Here is a 12,317-nt window from a genome sequence, read left to right as displayed (position 1 = left end):
GCTGTGTATTAAACAATATTATTTGAATATAATATGAATTACATGATAATTCGTGTAACGAAAAATCTTATGTATTATATCTAAGGCTCTAAACACTAGGCTGAATTACGCCGGCGTAAATTCCGCCGCGTTTACGCCGCGTTTAAATTGCATACAAAATACGGGCCGAATACGAGGGGTGGTGAGTGGGTGACACACTATTACGTCGCGTTTTGTATGCGTCAAACGCATACAAAACGCGACGTAATAGCTGGTAATAGTGTGTCACCCCATTTGCGGCGGAAATTACGCCGGCGTAATTCAGCCTAGTATGTTTAGACACTAAGATATAATGTAAAGCAGTGGTCTTCAACCTTTTTCTGGGCCACAAACATCTTTTAATGTTGGTATCGCGGGCTGCAACAAACAATTTTTAGGGTTAAAAAAAACGTTCTTCAAAATTAACTTAAAAGTGGCAAAAAACGTTCCACGACTACATTATTTTGCCGATGGACGGGAATTTCAAAATGGTTTAAAATCACGCGGGCCACTGATAAAGTCACTCAGCGGGCCGCGGGTTGGGGATCGCTGACATAATATAAAAATAAAAGTTCTAAAAAATACGTTTGCGTCGAGTGGTATTGGTTTAGTGAGTGTGGCAAAGTGCGCCATATATATTATACTGCCTGATACTGCAGATTGGTTTCCAGTGACACAATAGACCATATTTTCGTGTTCCCACCAAAATTCCCTTAGGTTGGGTTGCACTCAGAGGCGTGGTTAAAGTTAAAGTTATGGTTATAGTTAAGGCAAATTTAACTTTAACCTTAACTTTGACCAGAGAAATTGACAGATGACAGCTGATCCAACAAGGTTATAAATGCACGTGGGCGGGGGCGCTGCTGGTAAAAGAGAACTGTCAAAAGTGGCGTTTTTGTATGATGACAGCGTTAGTTCCTTTTTTCGCCACATGCATTTAAAACCTTGTCGAGCTCTATGGTTATGGTTAAATATGGCGTCTTGATGGCGTCTTGAAGTTATTCAACAATTTTATTCTTGAAAGTTTTTGAGGTTTTTATGGTTTCAATTTTGTTTTCCCGCCTTTTAAATGACACTGGCAACCTAGCGCAATTTAAAAAACACCATGGAATTAATATATACTACGTTAGTATATATTAATTCCATAGACTTAATATATACAGCATTATAGGTTTATGATTAATTCCATGAAAAACACACACTTACAAATGACATATTATACGTAGTCTGTGCAGACCATTGACTTTTGGTGCAGACGTAAAAATTTGACAATGACAGTTCACTGCCGGTAGCCAATTTTCCAGCTGCTTGCAGTAAAATTTTTGTTTTGTGAGAAAATGGAAATCCATGTTGGGAAAAGCTCCTATTTTAAATAATTCTGTGAATTCAAATGCCTTAGTAAGAAGTATTTTTAAAGTTGAAGTTAGAAATTTTAATACTTGACCTAATTAAAAAGTAAATTATTATGTAGTGATCTTGTTATAATTATTTAAATAAATAATATTAACAATACTAGTGCTATTTTTACATTAAATTACGACATTTTAAAACTCACTAGGACCCCTTATATTTCTTTTGTTGTTATTTAATGGAATAGGTGAATTTCAGCATGTTGGATGAAGTTTGTGATAAAAATTAGTGATAACAAAATAAATAAAATACTTAATTATAAATAAAAAAGACTTTTTACCATTTTTACTCAAAGAAAATAAAAATATGAAGAATATGGACTTTGTTGATATACTAAAACCACGAAACACTCAATTTGGAATTATAAATTTTATGACAAAACCATGGGAACCAAAGAAAACTATGTCCTTGGATGTGAAATGCGACCCTAGGTTGTTAAAGAAAATTGTGCTTTCTTCTACTTACATTGACTCATTTATTGATGCAGTAAGTTTATTTTTTTTGAAAGTAAAAAATTATTAAATTAATATTTTTATGCTACATTTTGTATTATATAAATATTATTACATAAAACGACTATTTTAGGAAAGCAGAAAAGTAGGTATACCTAAACAACAATTAAAAAATGAAGTTATTAACTATTTAGATGAAATTGCTATGGATAAAAAATTACACATTATTCGTTGGATGGGAATTGTCTTCCTCAAGATATCATTTATGATGAAGATTGGAATGTTTGTCAATGAGCCTGCTGTTCTTAAGGTAATTTACTAAATATTCACCATTTTTGTTTTTCAGAAAAATATACTTTAGAATTTAAAACTTGCATATTTTTTATTGGTGAAATATTGTTATGCATAGTAGAAATGATTTTCAATCAGTTATAATTTTCTTTTTATTTTTTGTGTAAGATTTTTTTTTGTAGCTAAAGGAATCACTGGGCAAAAATCCTGTACTTTTTCTTCCTACTCACCGAAGCTATGCCGACTTCTGTTTGCTGACCTACTTGTGTTTCCACTACGATATAGAGCTGCCAGCTGTGGCTGCTGGAATGGGTATGAATTACAACTATTCAATTTTGCTTGTGCAGGGATTCTGACATAGTGTGGGAGCTATGCAAGCCTACCAATATTTTTCTATCATTCTAATTTTAATTTTTTTTTAAATAATAATAATAGGCTTTTATTCCAAAAACAAAGGGTTACAAGAGGTTCCTAAGTTCGGTGTTCCGTTTGGCAAAGGCCTCCTCAGACTCCTTCCAATGTGTCCAGACCCTTGTTATGTATGTAATATAATATATTAATATTTATTTTCTAATTTTTAGACTTTTATTCGATGGCGGTTGTGGGTAAGAGCATGCGGGAGACGGGCGCGTTCTACATGCGGCGCACGCTGGTCGGCGCGCCGCTGTACGCAGCGACGCTGCGCCACTACGTGCGAACACTCGTAGCTAAACACAACGCCCCCGTTGAGTTCTTCCTCGAGGGAACCAGAAGCAGGAGTAATAAGAGCATGGCGCCCAAGTATGGTAAGTTATACTTCTCATAACATTTTTTGTTAAGGCGCTGTGGTTGTTGCAACTACGTAAAATGGGTTTTTTAAAACACGTTTTTAGTAAAGGAAATGTCATTATTTAAGTATAAAATAAGTACCATTTTAAAATTGAGAAAATTTCCTATACGCAAAGGTATATCAGTGCACAACAATGATATATTATACAGTGTGTAACAAAAATAAGTGATAATACTTTAGGGTGTGTACGTGTTTCTTGTAGAAAGTTCACTGTGAAAATAGCAGCGCTGAAAACCGAATTTTTTTTTCACTTTTGTATGGGCAAGGGCCCGAGCGTCACAAGTTTCCCCATACAAAAGTAAAAAAAATTTTTGGTCTTTCAGCGCTGCTACTTTCACAGTGAACTCTCTACAAGGAACACCTACACACCCTAAAGTATTATCACTTATTTTTGTTACACCCTGTATAAATTGGTACACAATTTGAAAAATTCTGCTCGATAGAAAAAAATCTCAAAAATGACTGTTATAACGCTGTTTTTCATAATTAAATCATTTTATGGCTAAATTACACACTTTCTAGAAAAAACAAAAAAATGTAGTATATGTGTCGTAACCTAACGTAAACGATTTTATATATTTGATTTGTGTAATACTAAAAACAAAAGGTTTTTACTTCTATTTTCTATTATCAAGGCACGCGGCGAGTGCGTAACAGCCACTGTACAAGGGCACTGATATGAATGTTATTTTAATGTCCTTAACGTCGATATTCGTACTGACAGACATCGACCTGCTTATATTACGGACTACTGGGCCTTATGGGCCTTATACTACTAGCGTATTGCGGGCGAAGAGCTTGCACGGCACGGCGCTCATACATCTAGTGAGCGCCGCAAATCCACCGTGTTCGCCGCGGCCAAGCGCCTATGATCTAGTGACCTTCGCGTAGCCACTCCCCCACAGACTGCCAGTGTGGGGGAGTGTAAATTATATAATAACAAGAGAAATTAGGACCCAATTTCTCTTGTTATTATATAACTTAGAACTAGCTGTTGCCCGCGACTTCGTCCGCGTTAGCATAGTAGATCACATCCCAAGTATTATTTATTGTACAAAAATATTTAAAATGCAGAATTGACTTTCCTACGATTTTATTATATATAGATGTTCCGCGCGCCTTCGCTTGCGTAATTTAGGAATTTCACGCAACCGTACATTTTGCAGCAAAAAATAGCCTATTCACGTGGTCTATTCTTCATGTTTGCCTAATAACATAAAAATTGCTCCAGTAGTTCATAAGATAATAAGCAATTCTATATAATTTCGCCCATTATTTCCACATCTTCATCTATTTCTTCGCTTTTATTAGTCTTAGCGTGATAAAATATAGCCTATAGCCTTCCTCGACAAATGGGCTATCTAACACTGAAAGAATTTTTTAAATCGACCAGCAGTTCCTGAGATTAGCACGTTCAAATAAGCCCTTTCATATAATTTCCCACGTTTTTTCCACATTTTCCTCTATTTATTAGTTCCTATTAGTCTTAGCGTAATAAAATATAGCTTATAGCCTACCTCGATGAATGGGCTATCTAACATTGAAAGAATTTTTCAAATCAGATAAGTAGTTCCTGAGATTAGCGCGTTCAAATAGGCCCTTTCATATAATTTCCCCCGTTTTTTCTACATTTTCCTCTATTTCTTCGCTCCTATTATACTTAGCGTAATAAAATATAGCCTATAGCCTTCCTCGATAAATGGGCTATCCAACAGTAAAAGCATTTTTCAAATCGGACCAGTAGTTCCTGAGATTAGCGCGTTCAAACAAACAAACTCTTCCCAATTATAATATTAGTACAGATTTAGATTATATCTGCAAGTATCTTCAAACGAAGTAACATTCTAGGTATGTTGTCTATGTGTCTGCTGCCGTACTTCGCGCGGGAGGTGATGGACATGACAATAGTGCCGATAAATATCAGCTACGACCGACTCGTGGAGCAGAGTCTGTTCGCCTACGAGCACCTGGGCGTGCCCAAACCCAAGGAGACGACTGGTGTGAGTATATTATTCAGTAACCTCTAGCGACACCAATCATCATAACAAAATTAAACGACATTTAAAAGGCTATTGAAATTACGTTATTAGACGATACTTTTTTATTATAAACTAGCTGTTGCCCGCGACTTCGTCCGCGTTAGCATAGTAGTTCGCATCCCAAGTATTATTTATTGTACAAAAAATAAAAATATTCAATATACAGAATTGACTTTCCTACGATTTTATTATATATAGATGTTCCGCGCGGTTTCGCTTGCGTAATTTAGAAATTTCACGCAACCGTACATTTTGCAGCAAAAAATAGCCTATGTCCCTTCACGTGGTCTATTCTTCATGTTTGCCAAATAACATAAAAATTGCTCCAGTAGTTCATAAGATAATAAGCAATTCCATATAATTTCCCCCGTTTTTTCCACATTTTCATCTATTTCTTCGCTCTTATAAGTCTTAGCGTGATAAAATATAGCTTATAGCCTTCCTTGATAAATGGGCTATCTAACACTGAAAGATTTTTTTTAAATCGGACCAGTAGTTCCTGAGATTAGCGCGTTCATATAAGCCCTTTCATATAATTTCCCCCGTTTTTTTCCACATTTTTCTCTATTCCTTAGTTCCAATTAGTCTTAGCGTAATAAAATATAGCTTATAGCCTTCCTCGATAAATGGGCAATCCAACAGTAAAAGAATTTTTCAAATCGGACCAGTAGTTCCTGAGATTAGCGCGTTCAAACAAACAAACAAACAAACTCTTCCCAATTATAATTTTATTATAAATTATAAATTACTAAGCTTTTGGTATAACAAGACGTCGACTGCAACTTCGATGCGCCGCAATTCGGGTCTTCGGTTTAAGCGTGAAAAGTTAATAGACAGTAGCTGTCCCGGCAAATGTTTCTTTGCCGTATAAAGTAGGTATTTCGCCTAGTATTATTTTATTGAAGTGACTAAATAAGTATGTCACCATGGCAACGTCGATCGCTATCCCGTCGCACAAACAATGGTCGCCGTCCGTCTCGAGTTGTAATAATTTACTATTATTTATTCAATAAATGCAATTATCAATATAAAAAGTACCCAGTAGCCGATTCTCAGACCCGCTGAATATGCATATAAAATTTGGTTAAAATCAGTAAAGCCGTTTCGGAGGAGTACGCGGCCTAACATTGTGACACGAGAATTTTATATATAAGATAAGATATTAGTAAAAATTTATTAACCAGCCAAAATGAATAGGACTTTATTATAAGAAATTACTAACCCAAATATTAAAAAGGTTTAATGTTACAGGGTCTCCTAAAATCGCTCGGGAAACTGAACGACAATTTTGGCAATATATACGTTCAATTCGGCGAGACGATATCCCTCAACGCGTACCTCGGCGACCAGGGCCTGACTCCCGCCAGCCTGCTGCCCCTCGACTTGCTCACCCTCGCCGCGGACCAAAAGAAAAAAGTACAGAAAGTGGCGGAGTACGCTGTGAGTCTGCAGCAAAGTAACACGGTGGTCACCATCACGAATTTACTAGCTATAGTGTTGATGGACAGTCTGATTAAAAACGAGGCTCTAACTTTGGACGACGCGTTCAGAGAAGTGGAGGGACTCATAGATATGTTGAGGAGTTTAGGTGCGAGAGTCTACGAGACGGACGTGAGAAGGAGCGTCCACAGGATTTTGGTGGTCCACAGAAGTTTGATGGCGGTACAAGGGAACAAATTGCGCCTGATTGCCGGCGACCCGATGACGTTCAGTCCAGAAGTCCGGAAAAAGATGAAAGGTGAGTAATTTTTTGCGTCTTTCTAAGGAAGTAAGAGATCTTAAGAGGATACACCAAGGGCTAGAGAAAAGAAAAACAAGTATTTTTTTAAATCTATTGATGTCTCCCTAACCTCAAGCCTCCCCCCGCAGAGCGCGATAGACAACTGCAGCTTGAATTGAAAATTCTGATAAAAGAACAGAAAATCAACGATCCATTGTCCCCTGACTTCTTTAGTAACTACCCATACTAAATTTCAGCAAAATCGTTTAAGTGGTTTGGGCGTAGAGATAACAGACAGACAGACAGATACACTGACGCAGACAGACACACTTTTATAATCTCTGTCTTGTCTCTGTCTGTCTGTCTGTAACATCTTCAAGATTAAACCGCTGAATCGATTTTGATACAAGTTGGTACAGAGTCCCGAGAAAGAATAACTATATTATCCCGAAAACTACTACTGACTATGGAATTTGGATATTATCTAAGATAATGAACACTGCAAACTACAGTTGCACTTTTCTAGCACATAGACTAACAATATATTTCATATTTGGTATTAATTATTGTTATAATAGTAATACTTAAGAGCTCACCTGACTCTAAAAATCAAACATCGTCCTTCTCTCTTCACACTCACGCCCGTCTTTCATATGCCAGGTGAAAAAGGACGGCGCGAATCATCGCTGAGTTAGTTTTACTTGAATAAAAGACGAACTATAATGATTATGAAAACAGTTTTTAGATATTAAAAAATATTAAAGAAAAGACAGCAAACTTCGAAGATCCAAGCAAAAATGTGTCTAAAACAAGGTTTTTTGTAAAAAAGAAACTATCGAGCATTTTTTGAGTAATCGTGTTTTCGTCTTGAGCATTAAATCTTTATGAACTGAAGTTACTTGTGTCAAAAAATCAGTTTTCTAGACCTTACAGATTTTGAGATCTAGGTTAAAGTATGTAGGCAAGTTAGGTTCATATGGGCTCTTAATGGATGATGGCCATGCGGAAGCGAGCTCGTGCCATACGTCCCGGAAGTAGAACTGTATGAGCCATGAGACTTGTTAGCTTAAGTTATAACTTATAAGTACGTAGTTACTAGTTTGTTTGTAAAACTCTATGCAAACACGTTAAAGCAACGTTTATCATAATTCATAACGTATTATTAACATGATTCCACACATCTTACAGCTAAATAATGTTACTAAACAAACGTATTTGCTGAGATCATTTGCCGTGTAAATAACTTGTCATAACTATGTTTACCGTAGCCAAGTACAAAATATTAGAATTCACAGTCAGCTGAAAAGTGATAGGAATTTTTATTGTTTACTATTCTACATGTGGTTTTTAAACAGAGAAGTCGTAGATCCAGGTAACTACAGTTAGCTAGCTACGACTTACGAGACTAGTCACAATTTTTTACACTGACATTGAAGGACGCTATCACATAATAATCGGCCAAGTGCGAGTCGAACTCGCGCACGAAGGGTTCCCTACCGGTATAGAACGAAAGTTGACAATAAATTGTGTTTATTGTATGAGAGCTGTTACCATTATTGATTACGAGCTAAAAAGAACAAAAAAATTACGTTTCGTGTATGGGAGCCCCCCTTAAATATTAGGTAACTTTATTTTATTTTTAGTATTTGTTGTTATAGCGGCAACAGATATACATAATCTGTGAAAATTCTAGCTATAGCCGTTCTTGAGTTACAGCCTGGAGACAGACCTTTATTTTCCTTAGTTCAGTGTATTTAGCTAACTAGTCAAACTCCATTTTTTAATCTTTTGCGATTATTGTGATGGTTAAAACGTATTTAGGTGAAAATTTTGTATGCGGCTATAAAAAATTTTATGGCGTAGACGTGGAGATGAATATATTATCTTTCATTTCAAACCAAAATATCCTCGCAGTGTGACTCTTTATTCTTTAAAATGGTACCTGAAAATATTTGATATTTGTGAAAAAATGTGATAGCGTCCTTACAAATTAAAATCATACTACTCGGAAGCCCCGGATTTATAAATAGGTCGTTATAAGGCCACTGCCTATGGGCGACAGCCGGCAGCGTCCTAGAGGCAGAGGCAGCGTTCACAGAGGCCCTACAGATATCGTACATGGCCGCATGGGGCAGCGAAAATAAAGTGGCCTACTTTCATTCACCTACAGTCATAAAAAATATAAATTCGGCACTGCTAATCGGTCTACTACTAGACCAAGTTCTAATTGAATATTGACTACATAAAACGTATTGTGTTGAATGTTGTGTGTTAGGTAGGTAATCTCTATTAACTGTTAGTCTATCTTTTCGCTACTATGAATTTGAAAATATATTTCGCTTTTTTTTTTTTATGCAATAAGGGGGCAAACGAGCAAACGGGTCACCTGATGGAAAGCAACTTCCGTCGCCCATGGACACTCGCAGCATCAGAAGAGCTGCAGGTGCGTTGCCGGCCTATTAAGAGGGAATAGGGTAATAGGGGAAGGTAGGGATGGAAAGGGAACGGAATAAGGGAGGGAAGGGAAGGGAATAGGGTAGGGGATTGGGCCTCCGGTAAACTCACTCACTCGGCGAAACACAGCGCAAGCGCTGTTTCACGCCGGTTTTCTGTGAGGACGTGGTATTTCTCCGGTCGAGCCGGCCCATTCGTGCCGAAGCATGGCTCTCCCACGTCTAAAACGCTTTAATCAAACAAAAGAACTATTCAATAGATAAACATTAAACAACCAACAAATTCACCACACAGACCGCGTAATGCGTATCACTCGACGCCTTTTACGATCTACGAGGAATAGCCTGTTTTGTGCTCTGTGAATATGTAAATGTCTTTTGTATGTAACGAAATCATTTTTCTAGCCTTCTAAAACAGTTCGTCGTAAAAATAATGGTAGTTACATGAGACCACGGAGCTGGTATTAGTTCCGTGCATGAGAAATTACAGGAGACACTAGGGCAGTTTTTCCATACGAACGTTGTCCCCTGTTTCATCCCTGGTTAGGTAGGTATGGTACTTTGAGTCCCGGGTAAGGACATATTAAGATACATTTTATTCCGGAAAAATGTACGGTTCGCACGCGACGTACAAATTTTTGCGCAACGGAGTTGAGGTCATTTGTTAATAATGATGTTACTATGAATGATTAAATTCAGGGCACAGTCTGGGGAGCGAGACGATAGTAAGCGCAGTGCCTGTGATCCAGCTGCAGCTGTATGTGAACCCCGTGCTGCACTACCTCGTCCCGCCCGCCCTGCTCTACCTGCTGGCCAGCCGGGGACCTGCTCATGCAGGTTGGTGGCAAAATAGACGAAAATTTCATGTTGTTTAGGTTGCTGAATTTGCTCACAACTCACAATGGAATGTGTATAAAAGTTATCAGCAACCTTCATTTTTACCATAAAAACAAAGAAAAAATTTGTTTGCATATACATACTGTTTTGTTCTTTGTTTTTATAGTAAAAAGCCACTGAATGGTAACATTAATATTTATGTTTAAACAAAATATAATTTACAGCGCATTGTTTAAACAAAATATAATTTACAGCGCATTAAGTGTTATAAACGTGTATTACGTCAGCGGGTAAAAAATATATACTTAGCTCGCTGATGAAACACTTAATTACGTATAACAATTGTTTTTTTTTTTCAGAAAATATTATATACAACGAGTACAAAGAAATAAGAGCACTGCTTCGCTACGAATTTTTTTACGTCAAGGAACAAGAAGAAATTGTAAGTTCTCGATATTGAATTACGGTCATGAATATAGAGTTTTTGTTGCTTTATTAAATACAAAGTGCTTATAATAAAAAAATATAATAATTGAAGGCTTTATAGTTTATACTTTTAATTCGAAACTACGTGGATAGTTTGAGGTGCTCTTTTTATAGTGGACAATCATTTTTTTGATATGACAGGAGTTCGAGGCGGCACAGGAGTACTGCACTCGCAATGGACTGTTACATGAGAGTGCGGGCGTACATGCGGGCACGGACGCTCGTGCGGGCGTGTGTGCGGGTGCGCTGTGTTGGGTGGCGTTACCCGCACTGTGCACGCTACAGATCGCTGCACAACTATTGTCAGAAGTGAGTGGTATACCTCTAAATATGTAATTTGTAATGTTGCAACAGTCGGAGACGAGGGCGCTACTAGCACATACAGTGACCCGACACCTCATACCAAAATATCGACAGAAACGTTGTAAAATAAAAACCTAATATTATAATTTGAAACTTTAAGTAAATCAATATTATGGTGAAAGAAGTGGTCAATCATAAATTAAGCATTAATCTTATTAAATTAAAAATTAAGTATCTTTTTGTCATATTTTGTCATATTGTGTTATTAATTGTACTAAGAGAGAAAGGGATTCCTAGGAATATGACTTAGTTATGTGTTCCAATTGTTTCAAATCTGTTAGTCATGAATGTCGGCTGCGCTTGACATATTCTTACCAAATTACGTAAGCCCGCTATCTATTTCTTATGTCTGTAATTATTTCATTATTAATTGTATTTATTTGTGCGTATAGCAGCGAGTATGGCCGCACAAGGAGGCGCTGAGGCTGGTTCAGGCGCGGGCGGAGGCGTCGCGCGCTCATCCCTACTGCCTCAGTCTGGAGGCGGCCGCCAACTGCCTTCGCGGACTCCTCGATGTCGGCGTACTTACCCAGACTGACAGGTGAGACAACGCGGCCTCACAGAAAATCGGTGGTGGCAAATAATGTTGAGTCGAATGAGGGAGATACCGCAGCGCGCAGCTCGGCTGTTGCGGGTAGAGGAACACCGAACAACAATGTGCAGGTGACAATTTAAAATAATGCAAATGTGTTGAAGCGATTAGTAGAAAAAACTGCTTTTAAAATAAAGTTTGATAGGTACTTTTTATGATTTTTTTTACTCACGTATGACGTAAGACTTTATTGAAATGTTACTTTTTGTTTCAGTCAAGAAGAAACGTACGAAGTCCACCCAACAAAACTACAGGAGACTTTAGATTTAGTGAACTCCGTAATACCAAAACTTAGTTTAGATTTTGGAGCTAACAATTCCGTTATAGTCAGCCATAAAACAGTTAGTTCTAAATTGTGAAACACCTCCTGCTGTTATTGAAATGAGCCATTTACTAGCGATCTGCACTCGTGCTATAGAAACGCGCCTTTACTTTACATGCAGTGTTTTTTAAGACTTAGCAGAATGAATACACTCCTGAATTCAAGCAACATTTTGTTAAATATAATCTTTTTTGTTGTTTGTATTCAGAAGAGTATTTATTCGACAAATTCTTGAAACGTAGTAAAAAAACAATATGTATATTGTATAGTCGAACTGTGACAAGGTAAGTATTAATATTGTTGTGCCATTAATTTTATGACTATTCACTATTGTTTTAAAGTATTATTTTTATTAGTATCAATACCCCGATTTTGCTATTTTAACCCAACATCAATATTCAATGCCGTTTTTGCAGAAGCATCGCGCGTTTGAGCCGGGCCGCACATTGTACGACATTTCTGATCAGAAACAGTTGAACGTCCGCGCTGTCTCTTACATTTTGTA

General features: G+C 37.2%; 1 protein-coding gene and 1 long non-coding RNA gene across 5 annotated transcripts in view; one reads left to right on the top strand and one right to left on the bottom strand.

The window, feature by feature from the left end:
• Positions 1-12,199, bottom strand: part of LOC121726005 — a 21,024-nt gene extending 8,825 nt beyond the window's left edge. Inside the window, exons 1-2 of the long non-coding RNA XR_006035471.1 lie at positions 12,141-12,199; positions 8,433-8,437 (exon numbers count right to left, since the gene is read on the bottom strand). This is a non-coding gene — a long non-coding RNA (uncharacterized LOC121726005). The remainder of the gene's footprint in view (positions 1-8,432; positions 8,438-12,140) is intronic.
• Positions 1-12,317, top strand: part of LOC121725974 (dihydroxyacetone phosphate acyltransferase) — a 28,839-nt gene extending 16,522 nt beyond the window's left edge. Inside the window, exons 1-12 of one of the 4 annotated variants that reach the window (XM_042113182.1) lie at positions 1,317-1,416; positions 1,627-1,914; positions 2,014-2,190; positions 2,354-2,483; positions 2,753-2,956; positions 4,849-5,000; positions 6,291-6,777; positions 9,912-10,049; positions 10,409-10,491; positions 10,677-10,844; positions 11,291-11,439; positions 11,705-12,317. In XM_042113182.1, coding sequence (XP_041969116.1) covers positions 1,735-1,914; positions 2,014-2,190; positions 2,354-2,483; positions 2,753-2,956; positions 4,849-5,000; positions 6,291-6,777; positions 9,912-10,049; positions 10,409-10,491; positions 10,677-10,844; positions 11,291-11,439; positions 11,705-11,849 — 2,013 coding nt within the window. In that variant the 5' untranslated portion in view covers positions 1,317-1,416; positions 1,627-1,734 and the 3' untranslated portion in view covers positions 11,850-12,317. Of the gene's footprint in view, positions 1-1,316; positions 1,417-1,575; positions 1,915-2,013; positions 2,191-2,353; positions 2,484-2,752; positions 2,957-4,848; positions 5,001-6,290; positions 6,778-9,911; positions 10,050-10,408; positions 10,492-10,676; positions 10,845-11,290; positions 11,440-11,704 lie in introns of those variants that run through there. The other 3 variants (XM_042113184.1, XM_042113185.1, XM_042113183.1) reach the window with 3 other exon arrangements.

The sequence above is a fragment of the Aricia agestis genome, chromosome 4 (genome assembly GCF_905147365.1).
Source record: "Aricia agestis chromosome 4, ilAriAges1.1, whole genome shotgun sequence".
In the NCBI taxonomy this organism is placed as follows: domain Eukaryota; kingdom Metazoa; phylum Arthropoda; class Insecta; order Lepidoptera; family Lycaenidae; genus Aricia; species Aricia agestis.
The sequence above is the reverse complement of the archived record's forward strand: the minus strand, read 5'-3'. Positions and strand labels throughout refer to the sequence as shown.